At 41.7% G+C, this 21752-nt stretch overlaps 1 protein-coding gene across 3 annotated transcripts in view; it reads left to right on the forward strand.

Moving 5' to 3' along the window:
- Window positions 1-419: 419 nt before the first annotated feature.
- glra1 (glycine receptor, alpha 1) overlaps window positions 420-21752 on the forward strand; it is a 43808-nt gene continuing 22475 nt past the window's right edge. The window contains exons 1-4 of one of the 3 annotated variants that reach the window (XM_042074813.1): window positions 420-1342; window positions 7748-7872; window positions 14183-14221; window positions 21187-21254. In XM_042074813.1, coding sequence (XP_041930747.1) covers window positions 1266-1342; window positions 7748-7872; window positions 14183-14221; window positions 21187-21254 — 309 coding nt within the window. In that variant the 5' untranslated portion in view covers window positions 420-1265. Of the gene's footprint in view, window positions 1343-7747; window positions 7873-14182; window positions 14222-18381; window positions 18387-21186; window positions 21255-21752 lie in introns of those variants that run through there. The other 2 variants (XM_042074814.1, XM_042074815.1) reach the window with 2 other exon arrangements.

A 21752-nucleotide genomic window follows, 5' to 3' on the forward strand; every position in this document is an offset into this window, starting at 1 on the left:
TCATTCAGTCCCGTCAGCGCCAGACACCCTTTCTTCTTATATTGGCTGCAGAATTTAGCCTAACAACTCGATTGCCTATCTGTGAGATATATTATTAAATTGTTCTTAAAATGATTATTTTTAGAAAATAATGTGCGATGAGGGAAGCAAACTGTATAGGCAGTCTTTTTGGATATCTTTTCTCAAAATCTTATATAAATATAATGCAGTGCAGTTGTAGCCTACTCTTCACTGCTGGGTTTATTGATCCTAGTTAAACTAGCAGACGGTAAGCTAAGTTTGCAATTATAACGCATGGGATAACCACACATAGGTCGACATCCTGAGTGAACCACCACCACTACTGAAATCTTTTGTGCTGCAGTCTTGGACCAATGGCATTCGGATGTGGGCGTGTTCAGAAAGGTGAGCTGCTCTTTGGAGTTTAGTAAATGACTGCGCCAAGATGCACAGAGGGCTCGACTGTGGTTGCTGATCACTAAAGCAATGGGACAAATAACAACTCTTTTGCGATTATTGTGAGGATTTTGAGGGGGGCAATGAAGACCATCATGAAACCGAAAACGTGTCGCGTCTCGTAAAGCTAAACCAGACAATGGAACTAGCTTCATGCAGCATTAACAGCTTTTCACCCCGGGGAGGAAATAAAAAATTACCTGCAGAAGAACAGCACACAGCAACACCGGGATACAAACAACGTGTGGCTTGAACAAATTACCTATTCTGGTATGCACTTGAGGCAACGCGTAAAGAAGAAACCCTATTTCGTATGTGTTGGACAACTTCTGTGGAATTCCTGTACTGCAGGGAACCACGAATAGTTCAGACTGCTTGGAATTTGGACTCTACAGCGCGATCCATCCTCGTTCCTAGTCACATTTCTGAAGGAACATGTTGAAATCTCCCTTGTTAGAAACGGGGTTTGTGTATAGTTACGATGGATTCACTAGAATGAACCTGTGAAATGTATCTCAGCTAGTTACAGCACGGTCCCCCAAAGAACACTGTAACCTGGGTGAGATCTGCGTCTGTCTCTGGAACTGCCCGTGGTCCTGACCAGTGAGAACTCAGAGGCATTGCATATCGATACCTAAAATGATTCCTTTGCCTATATGCTCTTGAATGTTTTTGTCGGCTTCCTTGGGGAACTGGAATCCGAAAACAAGCAACAGAAGAACTGCTCACCTCGGAAGTCCCTCGTCGCACAAGGAATCGTATAGGCTACTATTGGTGTTCCAGGCTGTAGCTATAAACTAAACTGCAAGATGCTTCTCATACCCACAAAAATGTACAGAGTAAACGCCCTCGGAATCTATCTGTGGGAAACTCTTGTCTTTTTTAGGTAAGACACAATATTGCATGCGTCTTCTATTCACTGATTGTTGAATTTGTTATTTTGAGTGTTTCTATTACTATTCCGATGGTCCACTGCACCCTTGGTGAAGAGAAAAGATAAATGAAAACGTATCCTTTCATTCCCGAATGAAAAACAATGTTAGACTACCATAATATCCACTTGGTTTGTGTTGTTTGTGTGAACTTGGGTCGGTGCATTTCAGACAAATTGATATCATTCCTTCACATAGGCTACTGTCAGTTTGGTTAAGCCGTGAACTGCGTTGCATTCAGACGTGTTAACCAGCATTAAACAGCGAACACTAGCGGTCATGGAGAGGTAAATTCATATCGGCAGCGACTGTCGTTTTTCAACAGGCATGTAGAGAAAACTAATTTAACACCGAACAACCTTACCTGTAGTATGACCTATGCGGTGTGTTGTGATTTTCAGTAATATAAGGCCCTATTCAGTTGTAGTCAACGTCGGTTGCTAAGCTCTGATCCCATCTTGACACCAAAGAAGGTTATTCAGAGGCAATTACATTCCTTTTGTTCATGTTTATTTCAGGTGTTTTTTGCATGACAAGGCACACTTGTAAATGCATTTCTCTGTATTTCAGCATTATGTTTTTATTTCATTATGTGAGCTATACTAAGTGCATATCCGGTTGAAATGTGGCAGAATTCCCCCTGGTCCATGACAAAGACTGCTGCTGTGAGTTGGTAGTGCATTATTTTAATTAGAATCCATGCTTTGTTCAGTGTTTGCAGGGCTTGAAGATGCAGTGGTATTCCACTCGGTCAGCATCTGATGAAAGATATACTATACCAACTCAATATTTTAGAGGATTACTAAAGGATGGTGGCCTAGTCCACAATATATGTCCACAATTGTATAGTGATAGCAATTTCTAGAAAACGTTTCTCATTAGCTTTTGACAGTGATCTTCATTTTTAATTGATTAGTCGTAATCCTGTTGCTGCCAGACCATGGATACTAGAACCCCCCCCCACACACAAACACACACACATGCTCTCAAGAGGACCTATAGGCACCTCAATTTTAGAATAAACCCCCTAGATATATATATCATGGGGAAACCTTTGCAATTTTCATTAAATCTCAGGCTGTTGTAATTATTTTGCATTCCATGTGCCCCGTTTAGTTAATGAACTAGAATCAGGATATTGCAGTCTCAGCTCCTGGTGCTGGGCTCGGCAGTTGCCCTTAATTGATATCTCTTTCCCAGCCTCGGCCTAGGCCCCCAAAGCTCATTCGCCATGCAGACATATTACCAGACATTGATCACCCTGTCAATTGCAATACAGCTGATGAATACAAATTGTACACAAAACCTCCTCTCCGTGCATTGCACCAACACAATTGATTTATGTGCTGTGGATTTGATATTATCTATATAGGTGGGAGCTGTGTGTGTACAGACAGGGAAGCTCGTGTCCTCCTCTCCTCTTGCAGTTGGATGAAATATGAGGCACCATTGCTGCATGGTGGTATAGGGACGGATTCCAATGCTTTAGGTTTTGAGTAGATGCTTTGGCATTGGCACACGAGGTAATATCACTCCAATGTGTACCGCTGCAGACTTATCTGCCTATGTGTAGAGCAGGCGACATTCTGGCTTGCTGCGTGAAATAACTGGAACGGTGGGATCATTAGTGTTTTCATATTCGCCACATGTGCAAACACAAACGAGAATGCAAAACAACATGGTCATTTGCGCTTTTCGCTGACACCATCCCACCATCCCCCCCACCATCGCTGAAGAGGGGGAAAAAACCTGTAAGTGGAACGAGTAGGGATCCAAACGGCCCTCTTGGGGATGTATATTCACTGAATCGACTGAAAATAGTGACACCTATAAAATGAGTCCTTCGAAAAATGTGCCGCCCTGTTCACTAAACAGGACCTTGGTTATAGCCAACACTGATTCCTTCTTTACTGTGTTGTTTAAAGGCATTGTGTGCAAAATGGGTATGACACAACAGCTTTATTTACATGCCAGTGAATAGGGCCTTGTATAAATTACAATAATTCCTGTACTCTTTTTTGTACTTTCTATGAAGTCAGAAAGCCATTTATTTTTTAATTCAGTAATACCTATAATATAGGGCTGTGCTATTAATTGATTTTTTAAATTAAAATCACAATTTAAACTAAAGCAATCAGCTAATCGCAAAGGCAGCAATTAATCATGCAGCCTGCAACTCTGTCCCAATGATATATCTTGACACATCTATGATTAGTATATTCATGTCATCCTACTTGTGTAACAGACTGTGAAGCTCACCTAACAGGAGTTAGGTGGTATGCTCACCAATCAGAATTGGCCCAATTTGGAATATTGAAATGAAGCGTGACTTTCCAAAACTATATGACAAATCAAATCTGTCAAAAAACAAATCACCATTAGATATTTTCCCCAAATTGTGCAGCCCTAACCTATAACATACAAAATAATCAACAAAAGTGCTATATTATTATTATATTATTATGATTATGACTGAGGAAGAGGAGGAGGGATGGATGGGGAAACCTGCTGGATTCCTATGCGGTCTTCCTGTGTTATGTGGTCAAACACCTTAAATGATGTGGTTGACCACAGCGTGTCCTTCAGTTGGCCTTGCCTAGCAGCAGTTGCCCCCCGTTGCACGCCTGCTTGTGTTATTTTGAGTTATGCAAAAAATTATCCCACCATGCATGATTCGACATTTTACCAGTAAAAAAAACTGAAGGCCAGGGCCTGTGAGCCTCTAACTCTACTACGATATCGTGACTCGGGCCTTGTCCTGTTCAGCCCTCTTCTGTAATTACCGGCAACGTTACCTTAAGGGCAAGGTGGGGAAAGGGTGTTTGTTCTGTTGGGTGTGCTGTTGTGATGTGCCTTTTGTGTTATCAGCATGTTTGGCTGTATGTATTTTTTATTAGCATTAATAAAAGAAGCCCCACTGAGATCAGAGATGAGAGTGTGGGATTGTGGGAGCGCTTGTGTGACGCGTGACCAAAGGGCACAGGCGAAAGCTGGAGACAACAAAACACAACAAACCAACACACCAAACTGGCCCTGGCCAGGAGCTGCTGGAGGAGTTCTCTATCTTGCTTGTAGCCAGTACACTTGGGCAGGTTCATTTCCAAAAGGCTGATGTATGGTAATACATTATTGATCTCGCGCAGGACGGGGACAGATTACGGCACCAATAAATCACCTTATCACCAATTACCAATCACTCTGCCCATTCATGGAGAAAACAGAATCAGTGATGTGAGGCGCTCCAATCAGTAAAGCAATATCACAGCTTGACACTGGAGGGAGAGAGAGAGAGAGAGAGAGAGAGAGAGAGAGAAACCTTCCCTTTCGGCATTGTTTGTAGAAAGCTTAAACAGCAATGAAGAATTCATGAAGGTGGTCTAGGGGAATGACCTATGATATGATCACAGCCCAGATTCTCTCTCTCTCTCTCGTTCACTCTCTGTTTGGTTATCTAGCCCTTTACACACCCGCGTGCACAAATACTATCTCTGACACACACACACACACACACACACACACACACACACACACTCACACACACACACACAAACACAAGCACACGCATACTCGCACACTCACACACTCACACACTCACACAAAACAACAACTGGTCTCCCAGCTAAAACCGTCTGGAGGAAATTCTCCCGATCTGTTGCCTGTTGAGGGGGCTTTGATTTCCTGAACGCGTTACAAAACGCTGAGGACGAGATCAATTAGGATTCTGTTCTTCGGTGGCTTAAAGAACATAATGAGGTACACTTAGAGCTAATGATTGGAGCTTCAGCATTAAAGAATGGAGGCCTGCGAGGGCCATTTGCATATTATTTTCTGGCAGAATGCTCTGTGCTCAGCTCCTTCTGTTCCTGCAGGCTCAGCAGTGCTGGCTGTCTGGGAGGCCTGCGATCACCTCGGCCGGCATTGATCTCTGACAATTACGGCAACATTGCGGCTTTGATCACTAAAATCTCCAATCATTAGACACACACGCCTGGGTAGTCAGAGGAACACTTTGAAAAAATCTTCTGTTTACTCTAATTGTTTTTACTTACAACTTGACTCAGGATTACTGAAGAGGTAGCAAGATAAAAAAAATAAAAAAAACAGGGGTGGGAGGTGGGGGTCACGAAAGGGGAAGAAAAGCACCCAAAGCGAATGCAGTGTGTGTAAAAAGAAAAAGGAGAATGCGTCCCAAATTTCACACTGTCACTTAAATTTATCCCCCAGCGTGTGGCCATAGTGTCGGCCCATGTAGCGATAGACAATCTGTGTAAATGAGTCAGTGTAATCTCTCACACCGCGACTAATCTAGTTACGACCTCACTGTTGTGGTGGCGCATCCCTGGCGCGTCTAATACTTTTAAGCCATATACACACACATTATGGAGCGGGTGCCATGCATGACACTCACAAACTGGGTGTTTTGCCAGGCACAGGGCACAAGGCAAGTGGCTGACTTAGTAAATCAATATGGGGACACTTGACTGCACTTTAATAAAAGTGTTCCAAGCTTGGCATCGATTACAGATAAAAATGCAAAGTATAAATTTGATGATGCCTTACGTTGCTGGGATTATCAACACGCAAAGAAAAACTCCTTGTATTAGCATACAAATACAACACAATCATATCATGTATGAAGTATATTTATACAATTATTGGTCCTTACAGTCACCAGCTAAATTTCAAGCATGATTTGTAAATCACATATTTTTTTTTTCATTTAAAACGTATGCATAAACTACAGGCACCTGTGAAAAGGAGCATTTGAGGATATATCTTCCCCCCTAACTTTAAGTAAAAATCACTAGTTTGTCAGGTTCTCCCAGGAGTAATTGCCTCATGGAAAAATGTAGCATAGACACCATTGCGGTTCATCAGGATCATCCTTAACCCTCCGTATACATACCCATGTACACACCCACACAGTGGTAATCAACAAGAGTAATGGTGGCGGTGATGCTGTTCCCATGCTCATTAGCTACTGGTCCTCAGTCATACTTGGAGACCACAGAACTGTGTAGCCAACGTTGGGTCTTTAATGATCTTTTGCTTTAAACATTTCAGTCTTTACCATGACACTGTTTGTTTGTGAGGTAAATAACAGCATGAATAGATCATTAAGACTGAGCATTTATAGGTTCAGTGGCTTAAACAAAATTATATATATCCAGAAAGCTTCTGAAAATGGACAGTTAATGGACTCTGTTATCTATGAACCAATACAGACAGTTTCACAGACAATAATAATGATGGCATGGCGACGCTCATTCGGAGTGGTTACAACTGCCGTTGTGGCCTCGGAAAGGATTGATCGAGATTTTCTGCACAGGACAGGGAGAAATGTGTTGATTATTTATGTGGTTTGGGGTGTGTGCTGGTTTATGTGTCTGGGTGGGGGGGGGGGGGGGGGGGGTCTAGACAGAATCTCATCTGCTTGGACTGTGAAAGTGAAGGCCATTCTTTGATCTTGTGACCAGTCACAGATAAATGGGCATTTTTATGTGTGACATAAAAACAGAAAGAATTGAAAGAAAGAAAGAAAGAAAGAAAGAAAGAAAGAGAAAGAATGAAATAAAAAACATAGTATTTCAATTACACCTACATCTAAAAAAATCTATTACAGTAACAGCCCTCTTGTAAAGCCTAAGCATTAGGCTGGCCTCAGTGAGAGTGTGTGAGAGTGAGGCAGGGGAAGACAGAGCGAGAGAGAGAGAGAGGGAGAGAGAGAGGGGGGTAGAGAGAGCGAGAGAGAGAGGAAACGAGAGGAAGTGAGAGAGAGATTGTTTGAGTCCTGAAGCCTTTGGGGAAGAGTGCCCATGTGACTGCAGCTTGGACAGTGACCTGACAGCTAGGGTGACCCATAGGCAGTCGGGAACAGTGAGAGGCCGCTGTTAGACAGCCTAATTTACTCCACGTCCCCTCCATCTGACATTCGCCGTTGTTTTTTATTCGGAGGAGGACATTTTGAAGATTGCAGGATGGTATTTAATGGAAAACCTTTAGCCTCCGTAACTAAATGCACTGGCCCAAAGCTCTGACTGGGTATCATCAGTCACAGTGTGGACTTTTGAGGTGAATTAGATTAAATGTAAAAGACTTTGGAGAGACTTTAGTTGCCGTATATACCATAGTTGCTGGGGAACTATGTTAGCACCGAATTCATTTTTGAATTCCTCCTTCTCCTGTTCAACCACATGGCATCCCATATCTGCATGTTTAATGAGGCCTTGCTATTTCCTGAATACATTTCACCATACAAACAGTTACCAAAAGAAAGCATCTAAATGTATAAGTGAGAATTATCATGTGAAATAAACATGTGCTGTTGTCTCTTTTGCCGTTTCTCTCTCCTTTTTCAGCTTGGCAGCTTCAAAAGAGGCAGCAGCTCGCAAAGCCAGCACCCCGATGCCCCCCTCGGAGTTCTTGGATAAACTCATGGGAAAGGTGTCGGGTTATGATGCCAGGATCAGACCTAATTTTAAAGGTAGGGATGACCATCAACCCCCATTGGGTAACACAGGAATGTAGCCCATCAAAGCCTGCGCTTGAACCATGCTTACCATAGCCAATCATTCATTTAGTCCAAATTCTTGCTTTGGGAGTTGGTGATTTTAGTCATTTTTGAGCTATGCTGTATGTGTACAGAAAAAAAAAACAGAGAAACAATCAGCTATGAATTACAAGTGATGTCAATTACCATTTGATGCAGAACTTGCAATGCATGATGTTGAGGAATTTCTTTGCAAAAAAATAAAAATAAAATAGTAAAACCTAGGTTTGCCAGCTTTCAGATATCTTGGCATTTGGCTTATTTATATCATGATGGCACTTTTAGCCCCTATCACAAAAACTGGATGGCAATCTCACATCCTGAAGATGATTCGATATGACACATGTGCATGTGACAGTCCTAAAAATACCGTGCAACAACCCTGGCTTCATGAAATAATGCATGACACCTGCCTAGCTGAAAAAGGTATTTTTGGAAGAGGCACAGTATCCTCCAATACTGCTGCTCAAGTCTGCTCAAGATTGACTGTGGATGATGCCCTCTGACTTTCCCAGGCTGGCTACATTCCTGTATGTGACCAATTACACTGTCTCCTAACTCTTGAGTGTGTGTCTGGTGGTGGTGGAACAAAAACAACACTTGGCAGCCGATATGGTTTATTGGTGTTTGCTGTATATTAACAATGATAAGACACAAACGCACCCAAACCTGATGGCACTGAAAAAAAAAAAAAATCTAAAAGATACATGTCAGAGGTTTCCTTATTGAAAAGTTGAAAACAAAAACAACAACAACAACAAAACAAGCAATTACAATGGCAACCCTCCAAATTGTTGAAGAGCAAATATTTCACAGCGTTCATATTTTCTATCTATAAATTTGTTTGCTGGATATAATGATTGAAATTTGCAGAGATATACTGTATCTGATAGCTGTTCTCATTTGTCTTTTTGGGATTTACTGGGTAATATTTTGGGTGATCCGACATTGCGCATGTGTTGCTCAAGGGCCTAAGCTGGTTGAGTTAGTGAACCATGATCTAACCCCAAATATGGCTCTGCTCTCCAAAGTTTCATAAAAATGTGTTTTCATTCATGGCTTAATTTTCTTGGCATTACACAACCCAAAAAAAACAAAAGGAATAAAACTGCTTCTACAAGCAATGCCAACATTGATTTTTTTATCTTAGCAAAATAAAAAAAGGCCACCAATGGGTGCAAATGGCAAATTTGTCATGACTTCACACACTTACTAACCTGCTCTGATGGTCATAGAAACAGAGAGAATGGGGTGGGGGTGGGAGCTTTTCCAATGATTTTTCCAATGTGATGGCGTGCATCTTCTCTTTGCTCCTGGCAAAAGATTGCGTTTTTGTGCAGTATGCGGTAAAACTCATCTGCAGAAAGAGAAATGTACTCTGACATTTTGCAGTTTTTTTTTTTTTTTGGGTCCCTCTTTGGCTCTCCTGAGTAAAAGTAATGAAGGATTTTTCAAACCTTTGTGATGTCTCTGCTTTGTCAGAAAAAAACTGGCGGGTGTGACTCAGTATTTGCTTTCATGTAATGCCATGTCGTTATGTACTCCTTAATGCACTGAACGAGTTTAAACACGGCATCATGGCCTTGTGATGCACCGCATTGTTTTGTTGAGAATTGATTGCTTAAATCGCTGACTGTGTTTCAATTTGAGATGAAGTAGCAGTGAGACTGGTTTCATTACTTTAGGGGGTCTTAATGTTAGGAGAATGTACATTATTTATGTAAGATACATTTTTAGTATTTGTGAGTCTATATTCTCATTCATTAACATTGGGTATTTTGTTTTGTGTTTGGTTTGGTCTACAGTTGTCAAGAGAAAAGGAAATTGTAGATTGCGGAGGGTTGCTCAGAAACACACACACACACACACACAATCACACACACACACACACAAAACAAATAGCAAAATGAGTGTTTTTTTATAGTTTTGTGATGCAGCAGAACACCTTGTCAAATGGCCACAATTCCCGTGAATGTGGTTCCCAGCAAAAGAGAAAAAAACAAAATGGCCTGAGGCTGTGCATGTGCCAGCATGAAGGGAATTACACTGATCGTGACTGGGACTCGTTACGGGAAATCCTTTCTGATTGGTTTAGTAAGATTTCATCTGAAACAGAGAAGCAAATTGAGCCATATTTAGGAAGTCCCGCACAGTCACATCTAACTGTGTCATGCCAGGCTCTCCTGCAATTACATCTATATATGTACTTTATAGCTGTGCATGTATATATTTAAATGCAGACAGATAAACATTGCTCACCATAAATAATAATCCACATATAATAATGGGCAAATCCATGTCTTTTGTGTAAACACATGTCAAGAGGTCTGTGAGCATGCTTGAAAACCTTTGAATGATGTTAAAGGGACATCACTTCCTCTCTGGCTACCCACTTCTTCCCCCCTCCTCTCGCCTCTCCCTCACTTCACAGCTTGTTGACAGATCAAAGTGCTTCATGAGAGAGACTAGGTTCCCTTGAACTGGCAAGCAGGAGGCGGAGTGGGAGGATGAGGAGGGGGTGAGGTAGAGAGGGGGAGACAAGGGAGGCATGGAGGCAGACAGTCAGACCAGGTAGGCCGCAGCGTATGTGTGTGTTGTGTGTGTGTGTGTGTGTGTGTGTGTGTGTGTGTGTGTGTGTGTGTGTGTGTGTGTGGCACAGAGTGGAGCTGAGCGGAGAGGAGCCGGGTGATGAATGGTACGGAGCTCAGCTGCGGCGGACGCTCTCCGTTTTAACCTTGTCCCTCCTCATCCGTCAGCCTGAGGAGCAGAGGGAGTGGCGGCCGCGAGCCTGCGCACATCCCCGGCCCCAAACATCACCACCCTGGGCTGATGCTCTGCTGCTTTGCTTCCATCCTGCTGCTTCCCCTTCAAAAACACCCCCCCCCCCCCCAAAAAAAAAAAAAATACCCTATTCCTGTCCCCCTTCTGTGCACAACTGACTGAGAACTCTGCAGAAGGCCCCATCAGGGTTTGGCACAGGGAAATCAAGCACTGCTCTCAGCAATAGTGCCCTGCAAGAAGAAGAAAACATGCTTATGGGGTACTTTACCATGTGGTCCCCTAAGTCACGATTAGTGTAAAATTAGTAAAGCGTTAAAATGACTGGAATTTCTGGTAAAAAAACAAAATAATCAGATGGAAAGAAGATAAACATGTTTTGTAAATACACAGTCTGGTGCAGTACATTTACTAAGTGCTTGTTTTCTTTTCTTTTGGATGTTTATTACCTCTCAGTGTCTCATCCCAAATCCACTATTTCAAATCATGCGTTGGAAAAAAATATTATTAATTGGTGGAGCTTGACATTAATTTGGTGCTATCAGTACTTCTGTAATTGCCATTTAATAGCCTTATTTGGAATTCTCTCAGTGGACCAGGGTGCAGGGTTCACATACAACTGGCAATGATGAAACACATGGAGTCTTTCTGTCGGCCTGAGGTCATCCAAAGACAATTTTGTGTTTGTTCTTGCTTTTTGTTTGTTTGTTTGTTTGTTTGTTTAAGACCAGTCTTGTTTACCGTTTCGCTTGCTTATGTCATTACGGTCCTGATTGGAGTGGAATGTTTAATTTAACCGTAATTTAATTTAGGTTCCGATCAGAAAGAAATTTATTTTTTTTGTGTGTGGAAGAAGTGTGAGTATCTCCTGCTTGTTTTCTGTGCTGGAGTGGGGTTTGTGTCAGGTAATGCAGCACTTTTTTCCTCAACATGACTCCCGAGGCGTTACCGGACTGCTTGACTGTTTCTTTTTTGTGTTTTATACTGCGATGGTGACTAGCTGTCATGGGGTAAGACCAAAATAAATAAACAAGAAAGGTAAAAGAAGAGAGGAGAGCAGAATACAAAAGTATGTTTTTGTCAGCAATATTTTTTAGAGCACAAATGGTACTATGTTTGGGTGAATTCGGTATACAAACATAAAGAAAAAGAGGAAAGGGGCTTTTGTTGACCATCTGAGAGTCATTTTCAAGACAATCAATTCAGTGTTGTTGTTTTGTTCATGCTGTTCAAAGAGGCATGAAGTGTAGCAGACAATGTAAATCTAAATGGCTGGCTTCATAATAGACCACAGGCATCAAAGCTTATCTAATACCTCTCCTACTGCTTAGCTGGAGAAGGTGCTTTGAAACACACACACACACACACACACACTTTGTGCTAGGCCTGCATAACATTAGAAATGTTCAAGGAGGGAAGATTACTCTCAACAAAACAAAGGCACTGTTCCCAGATGGGACAAAGGGTAGTGCTGCTTGATTTTGCTCCTTTTTCAATTTTACACTTTACATCGATATTCTTTTATTTCAAATTCTCTTCTAACTGGTCCTATGTCGAGGATTAAAAAAAGGAAACAGTGAAATGATTTCTCTTTAATTGAGACTGATTGACCAATTCAAAAGAACTTTAGTTACAACCTTTGCTTTGCTACAATGAAGCTATGATTGATTTTGTGCAACGACAGTAATTGGCTATTGTTAGCGAGAGGCTTTGTACAGTCGAATCCTTGTCTTAGGAGCTGGATCAGCCGTCAAGACCTTACAAAGATCTCACTCACAAAGGATAAGCAGCTTTTGGATGTTCAGGATTAGGAAGACACAGAGGGATTGGTCCAACCACAGTCCACAGATAGCAGAGGGGACAAAAAGACATGCACACATCAGACAGACTCTCTCTCTCCTTCTCTCTCTCACACACACACACACACACACACACACATACACACACACACACACACACACACACACCAGGCAGCTTAAACACTGTGGTGACTTGAAGTTCATATTTATGTCCCATCATTTTTTAAAGGAGATTTCCATGTCACATCACACGGAAACTTGAAACATCTGATGGTAATCCTCATATAGAGCCACCAGGAACTCCCTTGGCATAGCTGGTGTCAAGCAGAAAACATTAGTTCACCATTTCCAAAGCCAGGTATTATCGCGGTCTCTCTAGAGCTATGGCTAGGCTAAACATTGATTGGTGTGAGGCCAATCTTTAGTGCTGTCATTGTGCCACCCTCTGACATTTACAGTTCCGGGCGAATCTTTCGGTGCTCAGTGACCAGGGAAAACAGTTCACTGCAGCGATTGCTTCAAGTGTCAAATCAATGATGTTTTGGCGGGGGGGTAAGGGGCAGGCAGACACAAATCCAGAATGGAAGCTTCTGTGTTTGTCTTTGAAAAAGTCACGGTCACACATGGCCAATGGTTATGAGGTAAGGGGCAGCAGTCTGGGATAGCAACTCCACTGGCTAACTAGCATCAGGCTAATTATCTTCAACAGTGCTATATATTTACCAGATTAAGATGTTATCATTTTGTTTTGGACCGTGTGACTTTTTTTTACATTTAATTTCATTTGCCAACATTCACTCATTTACTTAAGAAGAAGACATAAATAGTTTTCTTGTCTGTCAAAGGATGAATGTTCTGTAGTCACATCATCGCTAATGCTTTTGCTCTCTAGCCTGTTACCATTACTCTTATATTTATACACACACTGTATTTATGTGTATAACCGCGTAGAAGAAAAAAGAGCTGCCATCTGAACTCTTTCAAGGCACATATTCAGACAATTTGCATCTCTCAATTTAAACAACCTGTTGCCAATAGGCTATATAAAAAAGAAAATCAATTTGTGGAGTTTATACATATTTATAGATTTCCTGCTAAAAAAATTGCAAACGTATCTAAATGAAGCCAGTATGACATGTAGTCTTTGCTTTCTCCTTCCCTCTGTTTCTTCCTTCCTTTTTTTCTATGTCTCTCTCCTCTCTCACTCTGTCTCTCTCTCTCTCACTCTGTCTCTCTCCGGTGAATTGCATCTCGTAGTGCATTTTGCTAACCCACCTCTGCCTCCTGTGAAGAGATTTGCATTGCACCCCCCTCCTCCTCCTCCTCCCCCCATCACTGTGCATCTCCTCTCCCTCCCCGCTTCGGCGTTAGCACTAAACTACTGCATCCTCACCTGCTCTTGCCTCAAGTATGTTGGCCCCCTCAGTCTTGACCCCCTGCCAAACACGACCCTCCAGTGTTGGCCAGTAATATTTAGATAATTGAGCCGTGCTTTTTTCCATGTGTTTTTGATAATAGCTATAAATATATTACTCTTTCATATTCCTCTCTTCTTCTTTCTTCTTCTTCTTCTTTCTTATTTTTTGTTGTTGTTTCCGCAAAGAAAATAACAACATAAATCACGTTGCTGTTAGAACTGTGTTTAATCCTGATCTTTTTTTCATTAGACCCACATGGCCCCAAACCGGATGGTACTCATAAGAAAGGTACTTTCTCTTTCATTCATCCAGGAATATGCAAGTTACTCATGCACTGACTACTAACAGAAAAGAGAGATGCACTGCGTTTGAGTGTTGTGATGTTATAGTGTGTTGCAGACGTTATGTTGTTGTGTCTGAGTGAGTAACAAAGCAAGCATTTTTCTGTGAAAAATGAAAATAATCAGACACAAAGTTATGACGTGACGTGAGAAGAAGAATGCCTTTCATGACGCATGGCATAGACGTTTTAACAATATGAGGCTGGACCTTCCGCGTAGGGCAGAAAAGTGATTGCCCATTTGTTTATCTGAAAAGGACAATGTAGGTGTACTCAAGCACTGACATATTTTACATCAAGAGCATGTGGGACAATTGTACAGACCGTGTGCCTTTCTGTGAAAACACTCTTATTGACAATGAGAGTAATTCCAATCTGTTTTATGCGTGTAAGTCAGTGTTTTGATGGCAGGGAATGAGCCGTTGTTACAAACAAGCAGATGCATTTTATGGCCACAGATGCCGCTGTCATGGAATGTTGATGCTCAATTCAGTTTTTTTTTGTTTGCTTTAAAATGAACATGTGTGCTAGATTTGCTGTCAAATTTGCACCAAATGTAGGTTCAGGGACGGTGTTTGTTTGGTTTTTTTGTGTGTAGAGTGATTTAAACTGTCTTGTAGAAGCTGTCTTGTAGAAGCAGAGGTATTTGAATATGCTGTTTGAATGTGGTTCTTGAGACCCTCTCCACAGAAGGTCCAGTGGTTTAGCATTGTTAAATATTCAAGGCATTACTTGATGCAGAGGAAGCCTGGCTGATTCACAATATATTCTGTCATGCTCGTAGCCTGCAGTGATTGATTTTCATTTCCTGTTGTTGTGGAAAGCAACGACATATGGGCAAATCAAATATGTCTGGAGGCGGAGAATACAGTACATAGTCTGGACCCTCGATGCATACAAGTGCATTCTCTTTTGCCATAACATGAAGTGAAGTTCCATTGGTCACTCAAACGGGAAGACATAATACATTTGCATACCATGATCTAATACATAACAAAGAGTTTCCAAAATGCAAAATGCAAAAAAAGAAAGACAAACAAACTCAAGCCTCCCCCACACCGTCATCTAAATGCATGACTGTAGCATAATCTTGCAGAGCAAGTCCGAGTGCTAACTCTCCCTCGGTGGTCAGTGTGTGGTCTGAGTGTCCACGTGCGGGCCGACGTGGTCATTTTGAGCGATGGGGCAGGACGGCCCATTCAGCATACCCCTGAGCAGTCCTTGCAGGACCGGCCCCAGCCATAGATTGTTATGAGAGGGGTGTTATTTAGCTTTATTAAGGAGTGCTCAGCACACCACACACACCGCTCACCCCAAGACACGCTGGCTTTATGTTGACTAATGCAGGCCTCCGAGCTGTTTGTCACTGTTGCCGTGCTGCTGTTTCTAAATGAGCCCCATGCTTTAAGACCGCCTTGCCGAGTGCAGGTGCTACTGCTGCCTCGTGTTGATTCCGAATTTTTGTTTATCGCTCATCACCAGAGCATAAGCTGTTTGCAGAGATGAAAGATTGTCGTTGTTTCTAAGGGTACGCTTCGAGATAAAAGATTCCTGCTGCTACTGCTGCTGCTGCTGCTACATACGTAGTGATAGATTGACAACAGCATAGAATGTTTTGACGAAACATAATGTTTGAAGGATTTGGGAAGCTGTAAAATGTACTTGGTTGGCTTGTATAGTAATGGGTTAAATTCAAACCTTTGGCCCAACACAGATTTTATGTATTTTGTATTGAGTTTATTTTGTTGCTGTGTTTTTTTTATTTTTATTATTTTACTCTAAACTAGCTTTACAATTCATCTCACTAACTCACTTTACTATTTTCTCATTTAGTATGTATTTGGTCAGAGTTTGGTGTGTTACAGCCTGGAGAGAAATGTACTGAGGCAAGCCACTGGACTAGAGCAGCATCACTCAAACCGCAGGCTGCGAAATTGGCTATTGCCGGTCGACAGCACAGTCTCAGAGAGGCTAAACAGAACACAATGACCATGACTTTCACTCTGTGAAAATGAACAAAGTTCACTTCCACTGTCTTAAATCAGCCTCCGCAAACCTACAATGCTCACTGATTCCCGATGCATTTACAGTACTTTAGATGAATAATGCTGCTTTTCACATTATAGCAGATCTTTGCTACTGGCTATATAGCCTATATGCAACTGAGAATTATGTAATAGTGAGAAGATCAAGATCAAGCCATGCCATTGGCGCACACCAATATGTTGAATAAAATCGGGCATTACCACTGAATAAAACACATAAAGCTCACATAATTGAGTGGGAAAAAAATATTGTTCTGTTTGTAAGAACGTCCATTACCATTAGCTCTGAAAAAATTTACTGCGGCTAACCTTTTTTCATCTGACATGCTTTCAAAAGTCTGTTTGCCCTAAAGCAGAGAATCGAGAATGTCTGCAATTTGGAGAGGGAAATGTTGGCTCTGTTTTATTTGATGAGCTGGTCTTTGCCCATTTCACTGCAACAACATGTAGGCTGTTTGTTTATTCAAATCTCACTCTCCTTAAGCTTCATCTCACACATAAGAGGAAAGTATGACAATAGATTTGTGTAATATGACATAATGCGTGTTGATAAAAAGGACACCCTAACTTGTTTCAATCCCAATTCATGGCACCATGGTTTTCTCTGTCTCATTGCAACATTAAGTTTCTTCTTATAATATTATCTGAAGTACAGCCAGGGCAAATATCATTTTTGAATAAATTCAAGAATAGAATTAGCCTAATGTCCTCTTAAGTCAGGCCACATGGGGCGGTTTAATGTGAATTCACTTCCATTGGTGAAAATACTGTGAAACCAACTTTATTGATTAGAATTCAATCTGAATTGTAACCCTTGCTTTTTCCCCACACTGTCACCTCCCCAAAGTGGTTTCACTGAAGACACTCTCTTGAAGTACACTGAAGTACACTTCTTTCTTAGTATTCAGTCATATTTCAACATGGGGATGAACCCACTTCAATTTAGTTCAAACTGTCTACCCCAAGTAATCCAATATAATCAAGCCCTGGTCCCTGCGCCCCTCTGTCTGAAGCCATGCCCCCACTATTGATTTATGCCCCTCTGAAGTCGCTCTTCTCCAAGGCTGTCATGTTCGCCCATCAGTCAGCCTCTGCCTCATGGGCAGGAAAGGATTTCAGTGATTTACTGGGATGTCATTACTTATAGGCAGGTGACACAGCAAACTCTGCAGCTCTCTCTCTCTCTCTCTACTCGCTCACTAGCTCTCTGTGAATGCAACGAGCTGTCACTATCCCGGGTACTCCTACCTGTGCATCCGTAATGAATTTTTAAAACAAATGTACCCCTAATGGTGAGAAACGCCCTGAGCTAAATGTGAAGCATATGTGGATTAATAACCTTTCTCTGCTCTCTGTGCACCAGACTATTTTTTTGCCATAACTTGTGTCCCCCATAAAACGGAAGTGTGTGTTTATGTGTGTTTAAGGAATGATGGCTGCAATACATGTGTTGAGTATTTGTGCCCTAAACAAATTGATCAGTCTGTTCTCACTCTGTCCCTGACTGTCTTCTTCTCTTGTTCTTCTTCTGTGTTTTTTTCCCTGCCATTTCCTCCACTTTTTCCCTCCACTTCTGAAAACTCAATTTTACAGCTGCTTAACATAATTCCAGAGTATCGTGGATGTGAGGAGCGTATGAAAATGCCATCTCGTTATGCCATCTCGTCATGATGGCAGGCTCTGCCTGCTGAGGCTATTGAAAAGATGCAGGCTGATTTATTTGTTTTGCCGAGCAGAAGCACTTAGCTACTGTGCCGGCTTCGGCCTCTATCTCAAGGGTTGAGATGAGATGGAACCCTTGCACCTGGTGTCAGCACAACAATGACACTGCATTAAAAAGAAAAAGAAAAAAAATGAACAAACGCTCCACATGGACTCAATTTTTCTGTGGTTTTCAGGACGTTCGTGCTCCAAATAGCTGTTTCAGAGAAGCCCTTCAACTGCTGTCCCTGTCTGTTACCCTGTAAAATCACTGTACCAATTCTTGCAGGGAAAAGTCAGTCTGGTGGAGAGATTGAGGGATGAGGGAAAGTAAAGGTGTTAACTTGCACAACTCGTAATTTTCAAGGTGAAATTTTCTTTTAACTCACTGCACATCCCAAAGCCCATGTAGAATATCTATTAGTTCAATAAAAGTCTAAAACAGCCTTGGCAACACCTTATAGGTGCCGGATGGGCGACATAAATATTTAATGCCTCAAAGCCATTGTGATTTTTTTTTTTTGCTGAGACTAGCTCGATTTCAAGCATGGCCAATATCATTACATTTTTTATTATTATTTTTATTTGGCCCCTACATTTTCGTCACCTTCCTCAATGTGCCAGACAGCTTGAGTGCCTGGTGTCTGTGCTTGTAAATCTTGCCTTGGTCTTGTTCTGCCCTGGTGCGGAAGACGACTTTAAATTTCCCTTTTAATTTTCTTTCCTCATTATTTCGGGGTTGTGGTACTGATTGATCACATAATGAATGGGTTGTAAAGAGACAAACAGTGCTGCTTGACTGGTTAATATCAATTTGATTAGGTTAATGAGAGTATGAAGGACTTTAAAACTGAGTTGTATTTTGGGGGTGACTTTTTAATGTTAAAAAATCTAGGTATTGAATCAGAAGGCAACCACACAGTCCTGTGTTGTGCAAGCATTTCTGGATGCCCCTTTGCATACATGTGCTACTGAAAATATTCACGTGTTTGTAATGATTTGCCTGGAGGGCATAATCATCTGTCATTCTTCAGCCTCCACATCACTGTCATGCCAAAGGCTAGCACATTAGACAATTAGAAAGTTTTATAGCAAACATACCTACATACTAAGGGTATCATGGCTCCTCTTCATAGTTAGTTATTTAGTTATTGTAACTAATGTTGCTAGGAAAAATGCATTATTATAATAGAGCCTGACTGTGTCACTGCTGCTCCTGTCATTGTGTTTGTTGTCCTCTCTCGACTGTGGTATTTGTGAGCTCCAGATTACTTGGCAGCAAGTGTGGCAAATCACTCTCTCCTATGAGTCACCCTGGGTCTGACAGTTAATGAGGTCTACTGAGGTCCCCCCCCCCCCCCCCTCACACACACAGACACACACACACACACACACACACACACACACATCTGCCTAACTCATAGAGCCCATCACACCCATGCATACAGGCATGAACACGTACTGACATCGACACAGTCACACAATATAAAAACACAGAAACACGGGAGTGAGGACCACAGGAGAAGACTGAGACAGAGGGAAGAGAGAGAGAGTGGGGAAAGACTTTAACAGAGGGATGATGAGAGAAAAAGGAGTTTCAATGAAGCGACAGAAGAAAGATAGAGACAGAAAAACGACAGAGGGAGAACGAGAGGAGTGGGAGACAGAGAAGAGAGAGAAAGAAACAAAGAGAGTGAGTGAGAGTGAAAGAGAGTCCAAGGAAGTGAGAGAGGACATTAGCTAGCTTGCTGCGGTCCTGCGTCACACACACCGCAAAGAACGTCAAGAAAAGACAAATTATTTTACCCACTTAGTGTTTCGCCTCTGGAAGGAAAGCCAGAACATTATTGGGCTGAGAAAAGCCAGCCATCGAACTGCAAACTCATTCCACTGCAACGACCTGTAGATGTGCTTAAATCTTACCTCGCACCATATTCATTTAAAAATACCTCAACCACTATGCCTTCCTTTATTATTCACTATTACCACGTTTATTTTTTTAAACGTTTTTACACACACACACACAATTGGCTGGTAGGATTCGTATCAAGGTTATGTGCAATTCATTTTGATGCAATTTGCCTTATTTCCTCAGTAATGACAAACGTTGAATTTCAAAAGCACCATTTTCTTCAGGGCTCATTTTAATGTTGTGTCATATGATGATGCAGCCATGGGTAGCGTGCCCTAATTCACCAATTCAATTTCGCTCACCTTATTACATTTCATTCAATCTTTTGCTCGGTGTCAGTTTAGCCATTTTCTACCCTGACATCTGGCTTGAATGCCTGCATAGGTAGATTAATCAGGCAGACATATTGGATGTATATTCACGTATAGATGTCAGACCACATTTTATTACAGTTTAGGATAAGACTCATTTATTTTGTTGTTGTTGTTTTTGCTTACTATTTTTTCTGCAAATAGATTTGCTGGTTGATTTGGTGTTGTATCATAGACATCTTAGGGTTGTCATACGTTTCATAAACTATTGTTAGATGTATGTGTGTGTCATATTTGATAAAATATAGTTCTGTATGTTTTAATGCACATAGCATCTTTTTCGTCTGAGTGTCTTATCCAAGGTTGCGGAGAATAATACTCAGTATGCTGTGCGTTTTATGTCCTCCCGAGACCATAATGGCCTCACAACCCACTCTGACTTCATTGAGAGTCAACTCTTGTCGTGATGTAATGACATTTATGCCTGCACTCTTGGGTAATATGGCTTTTGGAGAGAGAGTCACTCCAATATAGAATTATTTAATATAACCTTGACTCTGCTACCTGCTATCTGTAAACATTCTCTTTTGACCAGCGCCATCACATAATTTAAGATAAAAACACTTGCGTGCATGAGGATGAGTGTGTGTGTGTGTATGTGTCTATAAATGTGTGTGTATGTCTGTGAATATGTGTGTGTGTGTGTGTGTGTGTTAAAAAGGAGATTTGTGCCAATAATCCACTCTGACTCATTCAGGCAGATAGCGTTGTGATTCACAAACTCTTGTGCTTGAACAGAGGGCTCTCAGTAGCTCTTGGGATATTGGCAATCAGCAGGTAAGTGACTATTAAAGGCTGATCCTCTCCACTCGTGCAGGAGCCTCGATTTTACTATCAGTACTCGAGTGGTCATTTTTACACTTTCTCTCCTCTTTTTCCCACAGGTCCACCTGTCAACGTAACATGCAACATTTTTATTAACAGCTTTGGGTCCATTGCCGAGACCACAATGGTAAGTCCAATCAGTCATTTTTTTCTGCCAATTAAATAGAATTGTATCGCCCATTTCTCTTCCACTAGTCAAATCTGCAATCAGTGATAGTGGCTATTAAAGAGCGGGGGAAAGGAGAAGTGTACAAGTCTGAACATTGTCATTAAATGTAATTCTCAACATTGGAATGGAAAAAAATATCTGTATCAAAAAATGGAGTGATGGCTCAAACATTTATCATTAAATAGAATTCCTAACCAGCCTCCTCCTGTGTCCTGGAGTTGTCGCTCTTCTGCTCGCGTGCAGCCTGACACGGGCCTTTTGACGCAAACGTACAGTGGCAGGGCTCTGCGCGGTCAGGTCACACTGCTCATGGTAGCAGCAAAGCGGAGCAAAGCGCAGCCTCTTGCTTCTCCAGCTTTCCCGACAAACAAGGTGTGGAGAGAATACAGAAGCCTCAGCTGGAGCGGCCCTTCACACCTATGTTTTCCCCTCCTTTTGCTTCTCTTCTCTTCCCAC

Source organism: Alosa sapidissima, chromosome 20, assembly GCF_018492685.1.
Source record: "Alosa sapidissima isolate fAloSap1 chromosome 20, fAloSap1.pri, whole genome shotgun sequence".
Lineage (NCBI taxonomy): Eukaryota > Metazoa > Chordata > Actinopteri > Clupeiformes > Clupeidae > Alosa > Alosa sapidissima.